Raw genomic sequence first — 27157 nt, 5'->3', positions numbered from 1 at the left:
ATCAAAGTGGGTTACCCTTTTTATTCACATCTAAATCAATTTGCCTTCATTTAGTTACTAACAATTCAACAACCCTAATGTCTATCTAAACCAAGTTAGCAATTTTGTTTTATTAAAATGTATTGTTAAAAATAAAATTAAATGTAATTTAATTAATTTAAATAAATAAAAATATTTAATAAAATTAAAATTTAATTTAATAAAAATATAATCCGTTCACTGCGTACAAAAGTAAAGAAAAAACATTAGTTTTACAAAATGCATAATAAAGTTCTCTGTTATAAGCATCAGTGAAGTTCTCGTGCAGGCAGCTGTAATGATTAGTCACGACCACTAGAGGGGCGCTGTGGTGCTGTCCACGTCTCGAGCTGACGACCTGATAGCCTTAACCAAACAATTAAGAGATATTTCCGTTAGTGTCAACTCAAGAAATATCCTTTAATTGTAAGGTGAAGGTTATCACTTCTCATCGTACAAGAAGGCTCCATTCAGAGAGTCAAGTATGCAAGGTTAAGAAGAAACGTGAGTTCAGTATGTTTTTCTGTAATGAAGATTCATAATTCGTATTCAAGTCGTTCTCCACATGTATTGTCCATATTGACAGTGCGAAGTTCCAATGATGAAACGCGTAAAACAACACAGATCAATAAATTAGACGTTGATACCACCATTCAGTCACTGTTGCAGTCTGGCAATCACCCATGTTGCTTTCCTTGCGCTTCCATGCCCCATTCATTTCCAACGTGTGCAAAATATCCGATGGAAGAAGCGCTCGCGGTTGCTTTATCTTCTGATTCACGTGGAGTCGCTGCCTGTTTGGCCGAGGAACTTCAGAAATTTTGCACAGTCCCTTGCATAACTTTTCTTTCCCAACGATATCCAGTTTTCACATTGGGAAAAATAGTTCACTTGGTATCAGTGGAAAAATTCTGCTTCTTGGTGGTCGTCTGAAGTTCACGCGCTCAGGGCTGTGATACACCTGCTGCCGTCACTTCGCTGTAGTTCCGGCGACTCTCTCCGGCGCGAGCAAATTTCATTTCTCCGTGGCTATTGCCGTACCGTTCGGATCTTTGGATTTTTCAGTCACGTGATAGAGCGAAGCGAGAAAGACTGCGCGCTTTGAGAGAGTACGAGTGTATGTTGAGAGAGAAAGAGAGAGTGAGAGAAGGGGGGGGGGGGCGTCTCTCTGCGCTGCAGTAAGCGGTATCCAAACCATACTGAGAACTGGAACGCACGGACCCGTTGCTTTGCCTCTGACCGTGGTACCCCCGTCGTCTCCCTCGCTCTCTCTTTCCGCCCTACCCCTCCTTTTCTGCTTTCCTTCCCTTGAGAGCTTCTTTTCCCCGCGAATATCCTTTCTCACTTTCAATTTTAATAGATCTCGGAGAAAGATAGAAGCGACACACCCGTGATCTCCTCTTGATCTGCATCACTGTGGTCATTCACGCGCATTTTCTCCCACTCTCTCTGGAACTGTATTTTTGGACCGCCGTGGACGCGTGGATGATACACCGGGGCGAGAACCGGAGATGGAGTTGCTCGTGATCAGCCTCTCCTTATGGATCCTGCAGTGCCGCTTAGCTCGCGCGGACTCCATTATCCACATCGGTAAGGCGCCCGGAGCAACGTCTCGGACAGACGCGCTGAATCACAAATAGCACCCATACAGTAAAAGTCGGAGAGTTGCGCATTTTTTTTATATAGAAGGGAGGTTTGGTCATGCGAACTCTGTAGTTTGTTTGGCATTTGATAACTTACAAGAAAACATCAAACAGGTCCGGCAAGTTAGTGTGGTGGATTTCAGGTGCGCAAAAGGTCCTATAGATACTTTCGGATACACAGCATTTGATGCGCATTTATACAGGTAGCTGTCTTTCAGGGTTTACCCTACCCACCCCCAGCTGTAAGCCTGAACTTTCTGTTGAACGTGACGGAAATGTTAATTCCACTCAATGAGCTACTGAGCGCACGACATGTCTTCTCGTGAACGCATTGTATGTCTTATAACTGAACTTGTGCAGATTTTAATGTTCTGTTAGTGTAGTTTTCGGGTTGGGTTATAAAAGCAATGCGCAACCGCGCTTTTCAGAATAGTTTGTCTTGGTGAGCTTGGCAGCTTGTGGCTCTATGCTGCATTTCGTCCTTTCTGGCAACTTACGATTGAAACAGAACGGGCTTACAGAGTGACCCTCGCTTTAAAACCCGTAAATGCACCATGATATTCTAAACAATGTGATATTTTAGACCTAAGTAATGTGTTAAACAACGTCTTACACGCAGGTGCCTCCTGTGCTTCCCTGTTTGAGGGGAATCTCTCTTTTGTATGCAGTGAACGTTATCAGTCATCCGGTGCGTCTGACAGTTCTCCACACATCTTAACAGAGACGCGCTTACATATTCAACATTAAAATGTAAATTTAAGCTCAGTTTTGAACAGATATGATTTTGTGTCGCATGCAAGTCAGCATATTAAAACTATTGTGATAAATTCAGCCAAAAACAATGAATTCACTGTTGAAAAAACGTCAAGACGTTATCGCATTACAGTTCTGAAGATTTCTTCACACATTACCAAACTGATTTGGTCTCAGTTTTGGTCTTTCAACTGTTGTTTGTGTTACTTAACGATCCTTCCAATCGTGAATGTGTTGGTGGAGTGATGAAAATCTGCGCGCTCTTGTTGCCCAGCGCTTTGGAGCTTCAGCGGCAGTTTGTTGACGGCTGACTGCGCATGTAAATGAATAAAGCCCTTTTACTTCTCTCTCATTTCTGACACCTTACGTCGTCACCTCTGCATATTTTATTACTGTCGCCCTGATCCCAATATCATAGCTGGGTCACCGTTTATAGTCCTGTACAAATCAGCCTCATTGATTGCGTTCAGACGCATTGTGATTTACTGGGCTGTATTTCCAACTGTGACTCGTTTAGTGAGACAGCGCTTTGGGAGGTTTATTCAGTCAGGCGAGATAACAACGCTTTGAAGTAACCTATTCATATTCAACATTCATCTGTAAACTGAATACAAACGCATTTGAAAAATAATACACTTGCTTAATTAATTTCCTCGTTGTTTTCTGGCATATGTATGTCCATTCCATGTACTTTAACCAAAGACGCTGTGAACGCGTAATGTGTAATATATAAATAGACTATAGCTAAAATCGGCAACGAATGCACCTATAGGATCCTCTTCTGACACGAAAGATCTTCCATTAGCCATTAGACTTATTTTTTTCTCACAGGCTGTATAAATGTCCTTGGAAATGGGGATTTGTATTGAATATTTAGATCGCGTCTCACACTTGCGCTCTCCATGGTGCTAAAGTTTGCCTACTCCTAAATTGCCGCTGGCTATTGACAGACAAGCAAGGAAGTTGCTGTGAAATGCATGAGATGTAGCATTACTGGTAACCTGATGGTAAAAACGTGCTTTTGTGACGGATTCTGCACTTTCAGCAGGAAGAAATCATTTCAGAGCCACGTGACTTTGATTTCGTGCGTGCGCGCGCGCCTCCAGAATCGTTTTGCGGGATATGGCACATAAAGACGTCTGTGCGATGTCGTCACTCTCAAAGCTGTAGTGTGATTGTATGTACTATGTTAAATGAAGTACATACTACTTCTGGTACTATGGCTACTATTAATAAAAGAAAAAAACACAAGACGAACATTTCTTGGTACCCATATCACTTAAGCTACGTCCGAAATCGCAGTATGTACTTAGATGAAGTGCCTACTGCTTACTGTTTGGTATAGTATGTGTGGGTAAATTATAATTTTGGACATACTGTATTCGCCATGTTTTCATCATCATGTGACCCGTATGTCCTTTGACCTATAACGTAATCAGAACAATGGCGAAGATAATTTGCTTATGTGTTGATAATCAGCCCATTCTAATGAAATGCGTATAAATAGCACACAGTATGAATATCGATATAATTTCAATCATGCGTGCATATGATGTGCCAATTCTTCCCATTCACTAACGTATATGGCTCATCTTTTCATGTGGTTTTATTTGTGTCTTTTCGTGTCGCATGGAGTTGGGGTTCGAATTTGGGTTTGGGTTAAGACAGGGGTAGGCAAAGTCGGTCCTGGAGTGTCGATGTCCTGCAGATTTTAGGTCCAACCCTGATAAAACCTTGCCTACATGTAGTTTTCAGGTGACTCTTTAGATCTTGATTAGTTATTCAGGTGTGCTTGATTAGAACTGGAGCCAAACTCTGCACTCCAAGACCGACGTTGCCTACCGCTGTCCTAATCCAAACCCCAACTCCAAGCGACCATGGTAGACAAATAGACAAAACATGGAGAAAACTATATATTAAATGACATCCTAAAGCAAAACGTTTGAGATCCCCCTTGAACAAAATTACTGTACTAAATTAGGCCTGTAGCCTTCTACCTATACTACAGGGTTCCCACCGGTCCTTGAACTCCTTGAAAGTTTGTGAATCTTGGGGAAAAAATTCAAGGCCCTGGGAAGTTTTTGAAAATATACATACATAGATACAGGTCATTGAAAGTGCTTGAATCTATTTATGCAAGACGTTTTCTGGAAAAAAATCCATATTAATCCCTGTGTAGTGTAGGATAATATAAAAATTCAAGATGTTTTAAGCACACATGCTAAACTATTCGCTTGAAATGCTTATATCTTCTGTATGCGAATGTTGATTCATACCAAAATGCCTTTTTTGCATAGTTGTGTTTCACGTCTCTGGTTACGTATATAACTGTTGTTCCCTGAGAAGGGAACGAGACGCTGCGTCTCCCTTGCCATACTTCCTGCGTCCCTGTAATGCCGTCTTTGGCAATATTTCAGATAGTGATATACTTCCTGGCTCCAGGGTCACCCTGTCTTTGTCGTTAAGCCTCACTATTGGTTGAATTTGATATACACATTCAGACGCACTTACCCCTGGAGGCGTCCCCAAAGTGTCACCGCAGTGACGCAGCGCGAGTTCCCTCTAAAGTGAACTGTAACAATGTATCTTAAAAGGTAACACAATGTAACACTTGAAATGTGTCCCCACATTTAGTCCTTGAATTTGAGGGTATTGAACCTGGAAAGTCCTTGAAAGGTCCTTGAATTTGAAGTTGATTTGAACCCTGATACTACATCAATAACAACAAAGCATTTCATACGAAATCAAATTTTGGAAAAACTCTAAAGGAGCATTCTATAAGAACAATATACTGATTGTATATTTAAAGTGTACCTTCTCCGCTTTGTCCAACAGGTGCAATATTTGAACAGAACGCTATACGGGACGATGAGGTTTTTCAGCTGGCGATTTCAGATCTGAGTTTGAACGACGACATCCTCCAGAGCGAGAGGATTACCCATTCCATCAAACTAATCGAGCCCAATAACCCCTTCCAGGCGGTACAAGAAGGTGAGTGAGCGACTAGAATCTCTCAGCAATCGATTAAGCACAGCTGTATCTGTTTGGTCAAGCACTTATTCGATACGAGAAACAGATTGGACACCTGTGGGATTTCCGTTTCTGTGAGCAAAAATGTGGTGGTGATATGGAGTTCATTTTATTAAACAAGGCCAAGTGTCATCATCTGTCTGACAGATATTTTAATGATTTAGATATCACACCTGCAGTTTTATAGACTTTAGAGTTTCACTTTTTTGGCATCATTTCTCTCTCTCAGAGGTCCATAGTGGTTAGCGATGATTGCTCATCCTGAAGTCTTATTGTGTGAGCACTGTCTTGTTTCAAGGAGCTCTGGGATCGATTAACCTCCCTTGTTTTGAGTGACAGCTGAGCGGGAATGACCTTTCACTTTGCTCTTTAGCTCGAATTCACCCCACTGAGAAGAAACTCTCACCTGTCAGATATACACACACAGACGCGCTCGCACACTCAAAAGCACTTAATCCCCTTCGCCATCAGATACACACATACTTTTGGCTGCTCTTCTGAACAGCATAGCATAGCCTCAACCTTTTAACCGCCGGTCAATAAAAAACAACTTAAGATCTTGTATGTGGAAAGATGACAAGCAGTATGCGGTCGTGGCCCAAGTGTTTACAGATGTGTGCGTGAGGACACACCTATGGCCATTACGTCTTTTCACAACATTACTACACTCTCATAATAAAGGCAGTACCCTTTCCAAGAGGCTGTTTACACTTGGTATTAACATGTGTTTTCGTCGATCGGATCACAAGTGGATGACGTTAATGCCAGGTGTAAACGGTGTTCAAAACGTTTTGAGCTCGTCCACTTTCGACCACTTTCAACCACATCCAGAGGTGGTCGAAACCACTTTCGATCGGATCGCTTTGCAGTTACGGAACGCACATGTGGTGTTCGAACAGCCACACGCGACCGCCTTCTCTCCGCCCATTTATCTAATCTGAGGTATTAAACACAAGTTTTACGTCTTTTTTTACTTCTGGGATGAACAGAGCCGGCGCCAGACCATAACTAACAGGGGGGCACTCGGCTTCCAACGGGGGGCACGCAATAGCAACAATAACTTGCAAAAACAAGACATTAAAACAACAAATACAGCAAGCACACACTCATACAACTAGTACAGACTGTCAGCTCATTTCCCGTATAAAGTGCAAAAGACCACAAACTATGTGCAAAACTATTGAACTTCGACCGCGGCGTGAGCGCAAGCTGAGCTCCGCTGCGCTCGCGCTTGGCTCGACGCAACAACAAACCGCCCTCGCGTGGCGCAAGCCATTAAAATGAATGGGTTTCATAGCGCAGCGCACACCGCGTCCTAGCTTTAAAAAAACCGCTTTACCATAATCACGTTGTAATGCTGTTAACGGTCTATAGCCACACTTCACATTTAAGCTTACGTAATTTAAAACAACGCTAACTTACCTTTAAAATAGCTGAAGACGGCGTGTAAGAACATTAAACTTCCTTAAAACAGTGTCCTGTAGATTTGAAAATTCCACCTTGACCTCTAATCTCTGAGTTTGAGCCAGTCTGTGTTTGCATGAAGATGAAGCAGGCGGTGCTGGTTCGTTCTAAATGTTCTCATATCCATATTTTACACGATCCATAAAATGCCGCAAAAAAACACGTTGCTAGTATCAAGTCACAAATATGCTAAAGACGTAAGACGGGTGAGACGCGGCAATACATCCAATCAGAGACACTGGTCTATTTTAATTAAAGAAAACATATATCTACTATATTTTCCTCATTTGATTACATTAAAAGTCATGAAACATTCTATGTTTAATTTATTTTAATTATTCTTGATATAAATTAAATTAATAAAAAACTTTGTAGGGGGGCACAACAACCTGTTCGGGGGGCCATGGCCGGCGAATGCCCCCCCTTGACACCGGCCCTGGGCGTGAACATTCGGAGAACAGCACTATTTTTAGCCTTTCATTGGTAAAACTAAGCGGCTGATCTCCGTAGTTTCGTTTTGTAAGCGTGTGAAAGTTGCGCGATCCTATTTCATCAATTGCGCTGAAAATTCAAAGAAAGCTCTTACATACTCATGTAGAAAACACTGTGCAGCATGTTTACTTGCTAAACAAGCAGTGCACTCCGACATAATATTAGTTTGCGTCCATATAAACTCATAATTACTCCCGCTCGGGTTTGAATGACAGCAGAGAGACTCGCCCACCGTCTCACAGACCACCCCCTCATATTCAGCACAGAAGCGGTCGAAAGTGGACAAAAGAGATGGATTTAAATACCAGGTGTAAACGTATTGTGTCTCTCTCGTCCACTTGTGATCCGATCGATGAAAACACATCTTAATACCAAGTGTAAACAGCCCCAAAAAGGTACACCTTTGTACCCAAAGAGTGCATATTAGTACTTTGAACTGCCAATATGTACCTTTAAAGGTACATATTTGTACCTAAATGGTACATATTAGGACCTTTTTTAAAGGGTACTGCCCCAGTGACAGCTTTGTACCTTTATTTTTGACAGTGTATATGGGAAACAAGCACACACCTAAACGTATTTTCGTGAGGATGCACGATGTGGACATGCGCATGTGTTTTTCCAAAGTCTGCGACAGGCCTCATCGCTAACGCATAACAATGAACCTGAGCAGGTTTGCGGTGAAAAACGATAATCGGAGACGGCAGATTCCTGTTGTGACGAGTCAAGCTAATGTTTGAGAGGCAAATGTGCCCCGCTGTGCTTTTTGCAAAAAAGCGCTGACATGTTCAGAAAAAGAGTCGCCTGAAGGGGAAATCGCTTGACGATGTGCGTAAAGAACTTTTAGTGTCACATTGAAGATCCGTTTAGCCACATTTTTTGCATCTCTGTTCCTTTATTCACTTGTGCTTTTTCTTCCATTTAACCTTTCTAAATATCACGCCTTAAATTGATCTTTTTGGCTTTTAGATCAGAGGAAATTGAACGGTCATCCCGGATGCTGTCAGATCTTTGCTTTTCTCGAAAGGTCCGACACTCCCATCTGCTTCCTCCTCTTTAATCTTTCCATGTCTCCTCCTTTTCCTCTTATCTGCTGTGACTTTTCGAAGTCAATAGTCTTTTCTGCCTTTCACTTTCCTCGAGGTGGATTTCGGATGATTATGAAGCCAAGCATCGGTTTATGAAAGAGATACTGTAGAGTGCTACCCTAACATATAAAAGTCAGAACAAGCTTGATGATGATTTGCAATGCAGGACCGCATTTCATTTTGTGTTTGTGTATATAATTATAGTAAATGTTTTGGTGTAAGGTAAGAGTAGTGGTTTTAATTTTGTCAAATTGTCCTATTCTGATCGCGGCAGGCTTTCAAAGTGCTCGCCGGCAAATTGCTCGAACTTTTTGTGACAGATCGTGAAGTCTGTAATTCTACGCTTTTAGCTGGAAATCTTCGGATACACTTTTTTAAAAACGTGTCTTTAGAGTTGCGAGAGGTTTTATAAACGACTGTGTCTAAGAGAGTCCAAGTTAGTCTCTTTTAGACACATCCAACTTTTTAGATGAGAGAGGTTATTTAAATACAGTATTTTATGTGACATTTTCAAACGTTCACGCGTTATTTCATTTACCTTCGCACCGATAAATTCGACTGACATCAACAAGATTTTCGGGTTCCTGAACCGTTAGAGATAACTTTCCCACAGGCCCTAATTCTCTCTCATGTTCTTCAGTTTTCTCTCTCTTATCTATAGCTGAGTCAGGAGGAGGTCTTAGTTGGCAATTCACATTCTGATGTGCCCTTTCAAAATGGCAGCTTGTCTACTCTGGGTCCCTAGTGCAGCTACGGCCAGTGTCTCATATTAATGAGATCCAAAATGGCTACTGCCAGTATCTCACTTTCATTCCTAATGTATGGTCCTCAAATCACTGGATATCTCATTCACGTCAGATCTCAAATGTCTGCGGTCACAAAGGCGAAACCGTATATCCGTGACAACAATGACAGGGCTTGTTATACTTTTCTTAAGAAACAGAGCTGGAAGTTTGCCTGTTTAATCTCCTACAATGGGCAGTATTGTGTAATACTGTTGTGTTTCCTGTGATTGCATATTCAAAAGTGCTAATAAAGTAAATCAGAATTATTATTTTTTAGTCATCTATGGCATAAAAAGCCATTTGCATATATTGTTTTATATACCAGTTTATACTTTGTTTTTAGTATTTTTATTATTTGGTTAGCCTATAACCTTTTTATCACCAGCTTTGGTCTTTATTACTAATACGCCCATTTCAGTTCACCTGCACTATAAAATTGCTGGGTTATTTTCAACCCAGCATTGGGTCAAAAAGGTAGAACCCAACCGGTTTTGCTGTAATTTAACCTATGCTGGGTTGTTTTAACCCATTATTGGGTCAAATGTAATAACTTTTTTGAATTAATTTAACCCAATGACTGGGTTTGTCCCTTTTTGATCCAACATGGGGTTAAAAATAACCCTGATTTATTTAAGTGTACGCTATGAAAAATGCTGTGTTATTTTCAACCCAGCATTTGGAGTTGAGTTGATTTAACCCAAAGGCTTTGTCCCTTTTTGATCCGACGTGGGGTTAAAAATAACCCAGAATTTTTTTAAGTTCACCATGAAAAATGCTGCGTTATTTTTGTTGGGACAAAAAGGGATGGACCCAAACTGTTTTGCTGTAATTTAGCCTATGCTGGGTTGTTTTAACCCATTATTGGGTTAAATGTAATCATTTTTTGAATTAATTTAACCCAATGGCTGGGTTTGTCCCTTTCTGACCCAACATGGGGTTAAAATTTACCCCGATTTTTTAAGTGTACGCTATGAAAAATGCTGTGTTATTTTCAACCCAGCATTTGGAGTTGAGTTGAATTAACCCAATGGCTGGGTTTGTCCCTTTTTGATCCGACGTGGGGTTAACTCTTTCACCGCCATTGACGAGATATCTCGTCAATTAAGAGAAAACGCTTCCCAGCCAATGACGAGATTTTCCGTCTTTCCGCAATACCGCTATTATCCACCAGGTGGCGCCCTTCTGGCAAGCAGCTGCATGTCCGTGTCTGTTTTAAAGATCGCTCTGAATGGGATCTCTATGAAAAGTCCGTCACAAAAATGGAATTATCTCTGCTTTTTGCTCAAAATGTGGTGTTTTTGCAGAAACATACCCATAATCAAAAGCTGATTACAACAGAACCACTGAAGGTAGGATGAAACTTTTTTTTGTTTGAAAGCAGAGGGTCTGTTCTCTCATTTGGTATATTGTATGTTTATATATTTAAAGAAGAACATTTTCTGGAAGGCATTAAACTTTGGTGAAAATCATGAAAAACGCTGGCGCTGGCTGGCAACTTTTTAAAAAAACGCTGGCGGTGAAAGAGTTAAAAATAACCCAGAATTTTTTTAAGTGCACCATGAAAAATGCTGCGTTATTTTTGTTGGGACAAAAAGGGATGAACCCAACCTGTTTTGCTGTAATTTAGCCTATGCTGGGTTGTTTTAACCCATTATTGGGTTAAATGTAATCATTTTTTGAATTAATTTATCCCAATGGCTGGGTTTGTCCCTTTTTGACCCAACGTGGGGTTAAAATTTACCCCGATTTTTTTAAGTGTACGCTATGAAAAATGCTGTGTTATTTTCAACCAAGCTTTCGGGGTAATAAAAACGAACCCAATGCGTTTTGCTGTAATTTAACCCATGTTGGGTTGTTTTAACCCATTATTGGGTTAAATGTAATACTTTTCTGAGTTAATTAAACGCAATGGCTGGGTTTGTCCCTTTTTGATCCAACGTGGGGTTAAAAATAACCCACATTTTTACAAGTGTACACTATGAAAACTGCTGCGTTGTTTTCAACCCAGCGCTGGGACAAAAAGGGTCGAACCCAACCCGTTTTGCTGTAATTTAACCTATACTGGGTTGTTTAAACCAGTGGTTCTCAAACTTTTTCAGCGTGTGGCCCCCCTTGTGTACGGCGCATTCCTTCGCGGCCCCCCAAAGAAAAGTTATGACAAAAAAACTGTTCTAAAACTCAACTTTTAATTAAACAAAACAAATTGAATGATACAAAGTAGTGCTGTTGGTTAGTAGCCATATTTTTTTAGGTTTAATTCCACAGAATTTATGATAAATTAATTTATTTTATAAAATGTCAAAAAACTGGGGCCCCCTGGCACCATCTCGCGGGCCCCCTGGGGGCCCCGGCCCCCAGTTTGAGAACCGCTGGTTTAAACCCATTATTGGGTCAAGTTTCATCATTTTCTGAGTTAATTTAAACCAATGGCTGGGTTTGTCCCTTTTTGACCCAACGTGGGGTTAAAAATAACCCAGAATTTTTTTAAGTGTACACTATGAAAACTGCTGCGTTATTTTCAACCCAGCGTTGGGACAAAAAGGGTCGAACCCAACCCGTTTTGCTGTAATTTAACCTATGCTGGGTGGTTTTAACCCATTATTGGGTCAAATGTAGTCATTTTCTGAATTAATTTAACCCAATGGCTGGGTTTGTCCCTTTTTGACCCAACGTGGGGTTAAAAATAACACAGAGTTATTTTTAAGTGTACACTGGTTATTTTAGATGGGGGGGACTTCCATCACCAGAGCTGCCATAGTGGGAGTTACATTGTCCCCTATTCATAGTAATAGCAGTGCTCATTCTTGTTACTGTATATCTAATATCTTTGATAAATGTAAGCGAATTGGGGTGCAGCCGAAGATTTAGTTCCATTACCAAATTGCTTACGTTTTGGTGTTTATTTGTTTTATTTAATTATTATTAATTCACTCGATTGACCTTTGTTAGATGTTTATAAATGCAGTGAGGATAGTTTAAAGGTGGTCCTCAAGGGGACACATGAATGTAGGTGTAATAAACACCTGCTCATCAAACAGCCTCATTGGACGTGAGGACAAAGCTCATGTCTCTCGTGGCTTTAAGGACCGTGAGCTCTATGTAAACAGTTCCCTTGATTAAAGGACGAATATAGATGGATCCTAGTTTAATTAGTACAATCTCTGAAGACAGAGCGGTGGGTGAAATCCAACAGTGGCCTCAGAGTCTTTCTTCTCAATGTGGAGTGACCAGGTTACTGGCCGTGGACTGCTCTTTTACTTACAGCGAAAAAAAAACAACTATCAGATAATTAGCTGCCTGGAGAAAAAGAATGATCTCCAGCCCCATTTCCTTTTCTCTCTTTCTCTCGTTCGGTCTCGGTCTTTAACAAGTGCAGCGTTCTGATATGCCTTCATTAAGCGGATTTGCATTGCATGGTTATTAAGCTAAAAGGATTATAATTGTCTATTTTGGTGTGGTCTGGTTAAGGGAAGGGAAGGAGCTCGTGGTTAGAGACACACGTGACGTGTTTTGTGAACAGCCGAGAGAGAGTTAAAGGTCAGATTTACGTTGTAGTCCTGGTGGAGCGTGCACATCGTTCTGGAGGACGAGGGAAATCGTCCTTGAAATGGCCTTGTAACACGAAACATGATGTGGGTGTATAGTGGATATTTATACTACAGTCGCTCTCTTATGTTTCGGTTCTTAAAGTACTGTATGCTGATGTGGTTCTGTGGGGGAGCAATGTTTACATATGAAATGTATAGGTTTCATCCAGCCTTCACAGGAATTTGTATGTATTTTTCGTGTTGGCTAATTCGTACAAAGTGAATCGTACAAAAGCGTATGATTATTAGGAACAAAAAAGTATGAAACCCCACCTCTAACCCGAATGTAAAAAAAACATATGAATGCACTGCAAAAAATGACTTTCTTAGTTATTTTTTATTGTTTTAAGACTTTGCATAGAGATTGACGAGAACCGACCAAAGACAAGAGAGAGTTTATAAATCGTCCGGATAATAGTAAACAGGTGATTGTGGATAAAGGGGTGCAAAGGATTATGGGAAATGGAGTCCGGAAAGTGAGGGCAGATGACAGGGGAATCGTGACAGCCTCTGCACTGCAAAAATGGCTTTCTTACTTAATGCTTTTGTCTTGTTTTCAGTACAAAGATCTAACACTTTTTAAAGGTGCAGTGTGTAATTTTTAGAAGGATCTCTTAACAGAAATGCAAAAAATATACAAAACTATATGATCAGGGGTGTATAAAGACCTTTTATAATGAACCCTTATGTTTTTATTACCTTAGAATGAGAAATTTTTATCTACATATCGAGGGTCCCCTTACATGGAAGTCGCCATTTTGTGCTGCCATGTTTCTACAGAAGCCCATAACAGACAATTTTTTTTACGAAGTTGTCTCCGAAGATGACATGTTTGTCTGGTGGTGGCTACCGTAGCTTCTCTATGCTTTTTAAAGTCGCCATGAAACGGAAGTAGCGATTGCCTTATTTTCCCCGTGGTGACGTATATCCGAATGAAACGGCTTTTGAGATGAAATAAGGCAGGGCTAGATTTGAATTTGTCCATCGAGATCTGATTGGATCGTTTGAAGTTGGGTCGTCTTGCTAATTGCTAATCGCTGCGATCTTCTCCCGGACCCCACCCACCTGCCATACTTATGACTGGAAGTGAAGAGAGATCGTTTTGAGGAGTGGAGGAGATTAGCATTTTTGATTAAAGATTATGAGCACACACACATTTTTTAAAAATAATGAAGCTCACAGATAAGTCATTTGTTAATAATACCACAATATATATATATAAAAAATATATATATTTATAAAGTTTTTCATTTCAATTTCATTGCGACTTTAAAAGCGAGAAGTGAGCAGTTAACTGTGCCATTTGTTGCAATTCGCAACCTCACCACTAGATGCCACTAAAATGTACACACTGCACCTTTAAATCAAGATGCATTTACCTATTGAGCAAAATAACCTAGGAAAATAAGTCTAGTTTTAAGACAAAAAATATTAAATTTAAGTGGGTTTGTGCATAAAACAAGCAAATAAATCTGCCAATGGGGTAAAAAAAAAAATCTTGAAATAAGTTTACTTTATTCTTAAACACTTACATTGGTAGATTTTTTTGCTTGTTCTAAGCACAAATTCACTTAAAATAATATTTTTTGTCTTAAAACTAGACATCAAAAAGTGCATCTATGCAGATATTTGTATTGAAGGCAAGACAAAAATACTAAGTAAGAAGCTCTTTTTTTCCACCTTGTAAAATGCATACAAATTGCACGAGATTGTGTTGTTTCATCTCAAACAATCTCCTTGTGTTTTATTGATCAGATTGCTATCTGTCTTGTGAGGCATTTATGTTTGGTTTTTTTAATGGATGGCTTGAAAATATGTGAAAGGACGAAGTATGGGCACATGTCATCAGTGGTACTTCCAAGGGTCCCGGGGGGCTAAAAAGATACTGGCCACCCCACTGCACTGCAAAAAAATGACTTTCTTACTTAGTATTTTTGTGTTGTTTTCAGTAAAAATATCTAAAAATTCTAAAATTAAGATGTAGTTTTTGATGAGTAAATTATCTAAAAAAATAAGTCTAGTTTTTAGACAAAAAATATAAAATTTAAGCAAATTATTGCTTAAAATAAGCAAAACATCTGCCTATGGAATAAGAACATTTTTCTTGAAATAAGTTTACTTTTAAATTCAAGAAAAATGTTCTTATTCCATTGGCAGATATTTTTGCTTGTTTTAAGTAAAATTTCGCTTAAATTTTATATTTTTTTTGTCTAAAAACTAGACTTATTTTTCTATGTTATTTTGCCATTAAGAAAACACATCTTAATTTAAGAATATTTAGATATTTTTTCCTGAAAACAAAACAAAATAATAAGTAAGAAAGTAAATTTTTGCAGTGTGCCGCCTTACCAACCATAAAACAGTTAAAAATTAGCAGTTTTTGGTAACTTTTAATGGACTTTATTGGTTCTTAAAGTCACATACTGTATGTAGAAAAGTTAGTGAATGTATACAGCATGTAGATTAAACACTGACAATATATTATTTACACATGTAAAAATGTAAATAAAGAGGGAGGCAGTCAACATATCCACCAATGTCAGTTCGCAAAGGACTACACTATTTAAAAAGCAACTAATTGCTAATTAAAAGCATAATGATACATTAACCAGAAACAAAAGTGAATAAGTATAACACTAAGTTATTTTTTGGTGCCACCCCATGATTTGTCCTCCTTTGGCCACCACTATTAAAAGATTCTGGGGGCGCCACTGCATGTCATTGTCACATATACAAAGCGGCTTTTTTTCTAACATGGGAAGTGTGTAAAGTTGAGATATCCGAAAACTCCCACAATGCACTGTGATATAGCTATATATATATAGCTAAAAAACTGCTGAAGTTTCTGAAATGTTCTGAATTTGAAACTTTTTGAGCTTTGCTTTTTGTTAAAGCATTGCTGTTTTTTCCAAGAGGCTCTCTTGTATTTTTGTCAGCGTGCATTGAATGATGGGCTGTCTGGGTGATTTTCAAAATGAATATATCATATTTCATCATTTGCTTCACACTACGGTAACAAGATAATACACTACAGGACAGGTTGCGTTGCGTACGTGTGCTTTGTTGCATTTGAAACAGTTTGAAAGAGTCTAACTTGGCAAATCTGCTCGGATTCGGAGATTTGTTTTTAGACAGCATTGGGATTTGAAAGGAAAACAGAGAAAAAGAGACAAGGAGAGATAACATATGCTAATACTCTGGTGTGCTGGACAATCCACCGGTTGCCAGGTAAACCCTGACAGCTCTGAGGTTTGAATCAGATTGGGAAACACTTCAACCTGTAAAACCCCACTCGGCAAACAAACACAGGTTCAAAATCTAATGGGTATTCCCAATAACCGTATGCTGTCCACATCCAAACAAATAATGAAAAATGTATGAAATATTAAGCACTTTGTTTGGCATTTGTGCTTTATTTTTGGATACGTTGGCGCTGGGCTCAAATCCTCTCAACAGAGAATTTCCTCTCTATCAAACGCAGCTGCTTTGTGCACTTGTTTTGCAGATGTTGCACAGAAGGACTAAAGATATTTCTGTCCAAACGTCATTAGAGTTCCTCTCCAAATGTCACCAGTAGCTTGGAAATCAACCAGGCCTCTAATTGGTATTTTCTGCATTAAAGCAACACTAAAGAGTTTTTGCTCTTTGCTCCCCCTACAGGTCGGAAGCGGAATTGTCCATACCACTGTCGTAAATAATTTAGCCTACTGCAGCAAAGCTGGCTCTGATTGGATTGTAGGTCTGCCGTAAATACGTTTTTGTAGTTTTCACTCGAACTACAGGACCGCGACCCGACGGTTGGAAACTTCTTTAGTGCGGTTTTGGCCGATAGAGGGTTGCAAGGCGAATGTGAAAGTGCCGTTCTTACTTAGTATTTTTGTTTAGCAAAATGACCTAGGAAAATAAGTGTAGTGTTTTGACAAAAATATAAACCTAAAATTTTTACTTAAAGGGATAGTTCACCCAAAAATAAAAATAATGTCATTAATGACCCACCCTCATGTCGTTCCTTGCACGATACTAAAGTCATGTGACTGCAGTGACGTACGCGGATGACGTGTTATCCTCATACATGTTTGCAAAGTTTTTTTTTTCAAACGTACACTGTGCGTCACCCTCAGACTGTAAACGAAGTTCGGGCACACAAAAATAAAAAATAAAACAGCTGGGGCGCACCAAATAACACGTCAGCCGCATCATACATCATCTGTGTCACTGCAGTCACATGACTTTAGTCTCGCGCATGCGCTTTACAACAGAACACTGCAAAAAATGATTTTCAAGAAAAAAATGTTCTTAGTATTTTTGTCTTGTTTTCAGTAAAAATATCAAAACATTCTTAAATTAAGATACCTTTTCTTGATGAGCAAAACGACCCAAGAAAATAAGTCTAGTTTTTAGACCAAAAATATCAACTTTAAGTGATTTTGTGCATAAAACAAGCAAAAAAAAAAAAAAAAAAAAAATCTGCCAATGGGGTAAGGTAATTTTTTTGATTTTTTTCTTGAATTTAGTGTAAGAAAAATTTTCAAGATTTTTTGCTTACCCCATTGGCAGATTTTTTTGCTTGTTTTATGCACAAAATCACTCAAATTTGACATTCTTGGTCTAAAAACTTAATTTCGACTTAAATTAGACTTAATTTTTTGGGTCACTTTGCTGATCAAGAAAAAGCTTGATTTTTCTTAATCTGAATTTAAGAGGTTTTAGATATTTTTTTTACTGAAAACAAGACAAAAAAACTAAGAAATTTTTTTCTTGAAAATCATTTTTTTTTTGCAGTGAAGACAATGCTGAATAAAGTGAAATAAGAAAAAATTCTTGAATTAAGTGTTTATGAAAAAAGTTATTTCAAGAAAATTTTTCTTATTCCATTGGCAGATTTTTATATATTTTTTGCTTGTTTTAAGCACAAATTTGCTCAATTTCTTATTATTATTTTTTTAAACTAGACTTATTTTCCTAGGTCATTCTGCTCATCAAGAAAATACATCTTAATTAAATAATTTTAAGATATTTTTCTGAAAACAAGACACATATACTAAGTAAGAAAGTAATTTTTTTCATAATTGGGTTTACAAAAGTCCAAACATTCAGAACATTTCTAAAGATTGATCCTTTATGATTATGAGCTGGTTGGTGGCTTGACGTCTTGGGCTTGCGTGCCGTGACAATTCATGGATGTTGAGTACTAGAATGCTTTGTTAGCAGGTCAAACTCATCAGGAAAATATGCAGCATCTTAACCTATTGATCGTCTTACCAGCATTATTGGTTGTTTACTTGACCCCGAGAGCGAACGAGTGAGTTAGGGATGGGGAGAGACAGCGATCAAGACGAAATACGTTCACCTAAGGAAGTGATTTGCTGAGATAATCCCGAATCTCTCCTGGCAGTCAAACACTCCTTACAGTAGGGTTACATCATTTTCATTTACCGCCTGCGTGAGAGAGGTTTCTCTGTCTGCACTTTGTTTGCGTGAATGAATAAAATCAACCTCTGCAGTCACAGTCCTCCTCAACTAAATCTCCACTCAATTCAATTCCCATTCATTTGTGCAGCACTTTATGTAATGGCACTCGCTACAAAGCAGCTTTACTAAGATTGAGGGTGATGGTTTCATGGGAAACAGTCCCAGATGAAGTTCAAAACTTTGGAGGTGATCGATCCTTTCACTCGATCCACCTCAGGAACATATTAGAACTTTTGGACTAAACTTTATTTGCTTGAACTGAACATTAGGAGATATAAAATGTCAAGAGCGTATAAGATGCCTAGTTCATCATGGTCATAACTGCAAACGATGGTTAACATATTGCACCGATTGATGGAAAATTGAACCAGATGAATGAGAGTCAGTAAGAGGCAAAACCTGCCAATCAGTCAACATGACACTAGACGGTTTTTGGCGATGTCACTTTTGTTCATAACACCTCTTGCGGTTGCCATCTGCTCTCTTTCTTGTGTTAGCTTCATCTGCATGTTTATTATGAAAATCCTCTTCATCTCGACCTCTGTGCCGTATATCAGCTTTTCTGTCATGTAGCATTAAAACTCCTCCAGCCCCTTTTATTGAGTTCCTTCATCTCGTGGTAGTTAATTTGAATGATGGCTGTGAAGAATTTGAATGTGTTTGGGCTGTGAAGGATTTGAATGTGTTTGGGCGTGACATTTAGTGCAGATCTGTCAAAATGCCTTTTATGTAAATGTACAGGGTGGTAATTTTTAATAGTAAAGCTCATGCTTGCAAAAACTAAAGATATTCAGGTTCATGATAGCAAGAAATGGTACCATCCATCTTGACAAGGGTTTTCCAAACCGGGGTTCACCAACCCCTGGTGGTTCATGTTGGAAAGCAGGCAGCAGATGACCCCGGGATAGATCTGCACCGGATCCGCACTGGACTTTGGCGCGGATGCGGTGCAGATCTGGCCTGGAGTCGTCTGCTGTCTTGGAATTGCAGGGAGTTTGTAAATTGATGCAAATCAATTAATTAAATTAATAAAATAAAATAAAATAAAATAAAATAAAATAAATGACTTTAAAAATGTAAATTATGTACTAGTAAAAAGTTCCAATACCAGGTATTAATAACAATAACAATGTAAAATACTATTGATAAATAAATTTAAAACAAATGTTTTTGAAGTTAAACATGCAAATGTGCTATTAAATCATTGAAATATTTACTTAAAACTTCAGCTGACGAAAAGTTTGTACATAGGGGAAAGCGGGGGCGAAAGTACAATTTTTCAGAAAAAAAATTATTTTAAAAGATTATGTTATAGACAGATATATATTCTTGCTGTGGTCAATACCTCACAAGTGTGGTCTATCAATACCAGGTGGAATTTTGTAAAAATGTAAAACGACTAAAGTATAATTTCACTTTAAACGTAAGTAGTGAATTGTTACTTTCAACCGCACCTGCAGGGACGAAAGTAACACAACAAAACAAGATAGATTTTTGTGTTACACATGTTTGTATTAAATATACATGACTATGACCTTGATAATATGTAACTGCAAACATATTTTGTTATTTGCTTTGTGAAAAATAATGAAATTACATTTTCTTTTTAAATTGTAAGACCCAAAGAGAGATTCTTTCTCATCCATGCTATCCTAAAACGCCTCCTTCAAACACACCTCCACATATCTACGTGACTGTGTGGCAAGATTTGAAGAAGTTGTTTTATTTATATAGCGCCTTTCCATAGCTTAAGGTCGCTTCACATAGTGCTATACAATAAAGTTTTGCACAACAACGCTCAAATATATACGCAAAGAAAGAAATCATAACTTTTATTTACGCTGTAGTATTGTGGCCGCCAACGTGCCGTGGAGACGCTGTGCTTATTCGAAATATGGTAAAGGGCGTATCATTTCCATTGCACGCTTGAGGGCCAATTTATTTGGCCAATCACAAAACACTGGATAGCTGGCCAATCAGAGCACACCGCACTTTTCAAAACAATGAGCTTTGTAAAAATCAACGCGTTTCAGAGAGGCGGGGCATGGAGGAGCAACAATCATTTATGTATTATTCGGATTGTATTGGGTTTAATGTGTTTATATTTTGTATCTGCCTTGACTTTTTATGCTTTCTTATTGTATAGCGCTTTGGTGCAACTCTGTTCCTTTTAAATGTGCTATAGAAATAAAATTTGACTTGACAATAATGTACGACATGTGGAAAATAATGTGTTTTTTAACATTAACCTTCAAGACCCAAACTTTGGCTTGGCCTGGATTTTAGATTTTTTTCCAGCTATTTTGGGGTTAGGAAGAACAAACAAATATAATAACCAAATATTTTTCTTTGAAGCAGTGTAACTGTCCATGTTTGTGTTCAACAGGTTCCAGTTTCACATAATTAAGTATTATGGTGCAAACAACAAAAAAGGTCTTGAGAGGTTAAACCGCGTAAACACATTGCATTACACCAAATACACAAAATATTGTTATTTTTAGCAACATCATATGACCCCTTTAAAGTGGTGGTTCTCATGCATTTGGTTTGTTTATAATCACAATTTATTTATATGGATCTAATTGACACATGTATCATATAATGAGGTAACCAGAGATACCCAAATGTCCATTGGACACAGTCGTCTAGTTATTTAGTTGTATATTGCAGAATGTCACAGACGCTCAGTGTAGAGTTATAAATACAAACAGCCGTGAAGACCACCGCGTAGAGCCTGCGGCGTCAATTCGAAGCAGAAATACAACGGCTCTTTAAACTTGGGTCGCTTCGGGGGGATTGTCTTTGTAATAAATGCACGTACAGTCACATCAGAGTTTCATTCAGCTCTATAATTAGTCATTAGCCTGGTGAAAAGTACACATTTTGATTTAAAAATCTGATTTGGTAACGTAACCTCACCAGGAGCTTTGATCCCGTCAGATCCAGCTCCATACTTAATGTGCACGCTCGCATACGGGATGATGGTCACGCCAGATGTGCTCATTAAAACAATGTGCCGTCTGCGTGCACCTCTTGGCTGTCACAAGCTGTTAGTGTTTGCACTGTTTGAGAGCAAGTTCAGATAAAAGATTCATGCCTGGCAGTTTTGTTAAGCATGTTTTTGTACTACTAACATTCTTATGGTTCTTAGAAAACAACAGAGGATGCATGATGGTGACAAAGATTTTCCTTAACAAAGAGAAAGATTTATAGGAGCGTTAATAGCTAAGGAGAATCTAAGTGTGTGTGAGAGAGATTTGGCGTCATCTAAATCTAAAGAGCTCCTTGTCTTTTTATGAGTCTGTGTAAATGATAAAAAATGTCATAACAGCATTTTTTGCTCTTTTCCGTCGCAGGTCTGCTGATGTAACGCAGTAGTTTGAGAGTCTGGAGTTTGACAAATAAATCCCTGTATGCATGAAGTGGCCTGTTTGAGGTCTTAAGATTTGAAATTGTTTTGAAACCCTGAATTGCATGTTTAACACTTCAATCATAGCGTGACTCACCTAAGTGAGAATGAATACAAGGACAAGATAGGCACAATATATTTGTTTGAACAGGGCTCCAGCTGTGTTTTATTCAATGCAGAATGCTAGAGTTTCCTTCTTACTACTACAAATGAAATCAAATGATATATGTAAGTTTCACCACAATCCTAGTACTACCTCAATAAAAATTTACAAAAAGGATCCATATGTCCTTCACAGATACATATTAGTACCTCAGAGGAACATATGAAGAGTTTTGTTCCAAAACGCAATAAATCCATTTTGACAAATTTCGGTAAAAACGTGTTTTCAATACCAAGAAAGTGACAAGATGAAAACCAGTATTTTCTGTTACAAACTTTCACATAGCATCTTTAGGTTATAAAAACATAAAAAATTCAAATCCATAACTTGATTTTCAAAGATTTATTATAAAAACGAATTCTTTTTTCCACAAAATGCAATAAATCCATGACAGTTTTTTATTTCAAAATGCTATAAATCTATTAAATCAATGTATAAATGTGCATTCATCTTTACCATTTTATATTTATTTAGTTGACTAGTGCTATACAATGATTAAAAAATAAACATTAATGGCATTAACCAAAACACTTACTTTGTTATATTAAGAACACTGTCATTGCTGCGGTTATACTTGACGTTGTCTCTTTACATTTTCACAGTGATCAGCCGTAAAATGTTTTGGTCCTGCTCGATTTTCGTTGACTTTGAGTAAAATAATGTAAAGTTTTCATAAGATCCTCTGGGGTCAATGTTTTAGCATGAGATGCTGTCGGGAGAACAAGCACCCGAGTGCCTCTCACGGAAATTATTAGATGTTGATGGCTTACGTTTCTTTCCCGTCACAGAAAACCATCACAGGTTTAGCGATGCAATTAAAGTATAATTTTGTTTGGTTTGTTGATCACGAAGTAAAGTAGATGAGGAAAACTAGGACTCCGTGTACTCAGCGCTCCGCCATTGTTTGCTTACATTGCGTGACTGGTGGGCTGTAATTTCAGGAATGGATTTATTGCGTTCTGTAAAAAAGGAGGAGTGGCGTTTATCGCATTTTGGGAAAAAAGGGAGAAAAGATGACAGAATAACACGGCGGATATTGGTTTTTGCGTACAATTAAGAATTTACTTTTAACTACTGACCTGATATAATACTGATTTTGGCAGTAACTCATTTTTAAAAAAAATGGCATTTATCGCGTTTTGAAACCAAACTCTTCATATCATTACTGTACCTAAATTATGGTCCCAGTTACATCTTTTTTTATCTTTTTCTGACAGTATATTACTTCAGTATTTTTATCTTGCATTTTAGTACAAATATCTACACATTACATTTACTTCAGAAACAAAATGATGCACAAACAATATTATGTATTTGCAAATGGAGTAGAACAAAGTACATGCTGTAGTTTTTTTGCTGGTGGAATGACCTTCCTATTGCAAGCCGGCCCACCACATCTCATGAAACATGCAAAAAACAATTAAAGGGGTGGTTCAACGGTATTTCATGCATTCTGACTTATTAACACAGTTTAAGAGTTGGTTTCCTCATGCTAAACAAATGCAAAGTGTCAAAAAAGCATTTTGACATGTTACAGAATACACTTCTCCAGGGTTCGTACAAATTTGGGAAAGTTTTTTCCGATTACAGATCCAGCTAAGCTATACGTACAGTAGGGATGCGCGATAATTTGCATGTGATAGTCATTGCGCATCTCGTCAGTGAAGCCGGTTCCTTGATTATTAGTAAATTGCCATCACCTGCTTTCAGATGGAGCCGTATTTACTACACAAAGTCGTAGTTTACTGACAAGCTGAGCATAGATTATCGCAGGGCCTATTATAAGTGAACTACGGCTTTGTGCAGTAAGTGCGCAATGACAATCGCATGCAAATTATCACGCATCCCTAACGTACAGTATCACTTCTTTTATGGGCACTTCCCCTTAAAAAACGCTCACATGTAAATCAGTGGGAGAGCAAGAACCGACGATGCCAAATTACAGGCATCACTTCACGCGACAGCTTTGTTTTATATCAAGACTCAACAATTGCACGAAAGAAAAAATTTGTTTTTGGATATAAGGAGAAGAAAGCCAGCATTATGAAAACGATGAAAATAATATGTTTTCTGTGGTAGAAGCGGAGTTTTGTGTGTGTGTTTGTTTACCACTGGATTTCATTGAAAAGTCCCAACCGGCTTGCATGAGGTAAGTAACTGTAGGCTTACCAGACGCGAGTTCAACGATTTGCGCGAGTAGATTACATACAAAGTCAATGCAAAGATGTGTTCAGACGCGTCCTCGCATGGGCGGCGCATTTACCGAAAAAATACTTGCAATCCACCTCAAACGCGTCTTCGTCCAAGTTTAAAATATTCAACTTGAGCAAAAAACAAGTTAAATCCTGCGAGTAATCTAGAGCGAGTAACGCGATGCCCCGCGTTTGTTGTGAACGTAGCAAATGACTTCTGTGTTATGTTGGAAATAAGTGCATATTATATAAACGACACAAATATGTAGTGAATTATAAGTTATCCAGTCAGTGTTGTATAAAGTCGTGACTCGCTCCTCCCGCAGCTCGTAACTCATCCTTTCAAATTTGTTCGTACGTTATTGGAAAGAATTGGTAAAGCTAATCTGTCTTTATAAATCTAAAGACTCTTCGGAGTTATGAAGGATGTAATACTAATCTATAGGTACTCCAGATTAACATCAGATACGCAGAAACAGCTTGTGTTATGGGCGCTTTAAAAACCCATCTCTTCCAGAAATACTTGACATAGATATTGACAACATTTCTCTTCTCTAGTGCTGCCTCACGATTAGTCGTGACTAATCATTTGCAGAATAAAAGTTTTTGTTTACATAATATATGTGTGTGTACTGCGTATAATAATTATGTTTATATAAATACACACGCATACATGAATAATTTTAAGAAAAAAAATATTTATATAATTAATATTTATATTTATATGTAATATAGATTATATATAAATATAAACGTGTACATACACATGCAAATGTTTCTTAATTATATACATGCGTGTGTATGTGTGTATTTATACATAATTATTATACACAGTACACCCACATATATTATGTAAACAAAAACGTTTATTCTGCAAACGATTAGTCGCGATTAATCGTGAGGCAGCACTACTCTTCTCCCTTTTCAGTAAAAAAAAACAGTCCACTAAACGAGGCCATAACTCTAAAACAAAACTAATAAAAACCCAAATCGGGCTATTAATTCCTAAACATAGAGTAAAGATGAAAAGATAAGTATTGCATAATGTTATTACTTGCTTGGCCCTCCTCCTGAGGCATTTGAAGAGGAGGGCGTCGATTAAGGAAGTAGTATAAAGCCCAGACAGGCATCAGGGAGATGGCTGACACATTCTCATCGCTGAACATTTTACTGTATATAAGCACAAAACAGTGTTTATGTAGGAAATCAAATTACAAAATTAATTGAATTATTATTAATTTTAGATTACATGCAATGAGATTTTAAATATCTATTATGTTGTCACTTAGTGGCAATTTTGCCCTAAATCTTTGACTACGCCAAGCATTGCCCTTACCATTTCCCTAATGTTGCATTAGTTGAAAAATTAAATGAACATAACTGCACACAAATAACAGAGCGAGAGTGTGTCTAATGCACATTACTGCATTATGCATAAATACATGAATAAAACAACCTGTAAGGCTGTTCTTAGGTCAGTGAATATTAGGGTCTTAAACCTTTTAACCTGTCACTGTGGCAGTATACCCTTTCATAAAGTACACATTTGTACTTCAATAGTACATATTATGGCCTTTTTAACAGGTACCGTCACAGTCTGGGGATGCGTGTCCTCGCGTGCATCCATCAATATGAAATACTGGAATTAATCAATTACAATATATGTGAAAATCTTTAACAGGTCTCTCAATATTACTTCAGATGAAAGGTCGTACACGGGTCATTTCTGATCTTTGGCCCTGGATGTGTTTTTAATAAAAAAAACTCAATAATTTTAAAATTGTAATGTTAAATACGCTAAACAAATTAAAGAGGCTTTTCGCAGAAATGTCCATACCCACCCATGATGAGGGCCATGCAGCCTCTGGTTCAAAATTTGTTGAGTACCTTGTATCTGCAAGATGTGCCTGACACACATACATAACAATAGTGCTAAATACACCAGAGCAATTATAGCGTACCCCTCACTGACATAAAAATACACGTTGTCTTTAAACAACATGCCCTTTGAATTAATAATGATCTTGGAAACCGTTCAGAAATAGACACTTCAAATTCAGTGCACACACATTAAAAGAGAAAGTATGCGCTGTGTCTGTGGTGTCAGTATTATACTAGATATTAAATCTGAGGATCCAAACCGAATAAATACAACCTTTCCCATCTGTTTGATGTTTAAGAAAGCTTATGTGCACAATCCTATGAATAGTAACAGGAATATAATATCTTAACAGTAACTATAGAAAAACAAGCAAGATATGCTTGTACTACATGTAAAGCCCTCTGTACAGTACGCATACACTCTTATTTATAATGACAAAAATTGCGTAATGGGTACTGTACACAAACCCTTACATTCGCAAAAAATTGACTATGGCCTCAAGAGGGTATACTTAAAAAAATGCTTGGTTATTTTTAACCCAATCTTGGGTCAAAAAGGGACAAACTCACCCATTGGGTTAAATGAACCCAGAAATTGTTTATATTTGACCCAACAATGGATTAAAACAACCCAGCATTTCGAGCTAAAACAACCCAAACAATAGATTAAATTAAAAAACAATGGGTTGGGTTAATCCCTTTTGGGGTTAAAAATAACCCTATACTGGTTATACTGGGTTATTTTCAACCCAGTGTTGGGTCAAAAAGGGATGAACCCAGCCATTTATATAATGGGTTCAAACAACCCAGCATTTTAAGTTGAAACAACCCAAACAATAGGTTAAATTACAACCCAATGGCTTGGGTTGATACCCTTCTGGGGTTAAAAATAACCTTATACTGGTTAAATTGGGTTATTTTCAACGCAGTGTTGGGTCAGAAAGGGATGAACCCAGCAATTAGGTTAAATAAACCCAGAAAATGTTTATATTTTACCCAATAATGGGTTCAAACAACCCAGCATTTTAAGTTGAAACAACCCAAACAATAGGTTAAATTACAAAACAATGGGAGGGGTTAATCCCTTTTGGGGTTAAAATAACCTTATACTGGTTTTACGAGGCTATTTTCAACCCAGTGTTGGGTCAAAAAAGGATGAACCCAGCCATTAGGTTAAATA

The 27157-nt window shown here is 38.0% G+C and overlaps 1 protein-coding gene across 6 annotated transcripts in view; it reads left to right on the top strand.

Annotated features, from left to right (window-relative positions):
• Positions 1–27157, top strand: part of grid1a (glutamate receptor, ionotropic, delta 1a) — a 436389-nt gene that overhangs the window by 56787 nt on the left and 352445 nt on the right. For 2 of the 6 annotated variants that reach the window (XM_073869734.1, XM_055173305.2), the window contains exons 1-2: positions 775–1608; positions 5250–5405. In XM_073869734.1, the coding sequence (XP_073725835.1) occupies positions 1530–1608; positions 5250–5405 (235 nt within the window). In that variant the 5' untranslated portion in view covers positions 775–1529. Of the gene's footprint in view, positions 1–774; positions 1609–5249; positions 5406–27157 lie in introns of those variants that run through there. The other 4 variants (XM_055173307.2, XM_055173309.2, XM_055173310.2 and 1 more) reach the window with 3 other exon arrangements.

The sequence above is a fragment of the Misgurnus anguillicaudatus genome, chromosome 7 (assembly GCF_027580225.2).
Source record: "Misgurnus anguillicaudatus chromosome 7, ASM2758022v2, whole genome shotgun sequence".
Classification (NCBI taxonomy): domain Eukaryota; kingdom Metazoa; phylum Chordata; class Actinopteri; order Cypriniformes; family Cobitidae; genus Misgurnus; species Misgurnus anguillicaudatus.
Note: the sequence above shows the minus strand (reverse complement) of the source record. Positions and strands in the feature narration are given on the sequence as shown.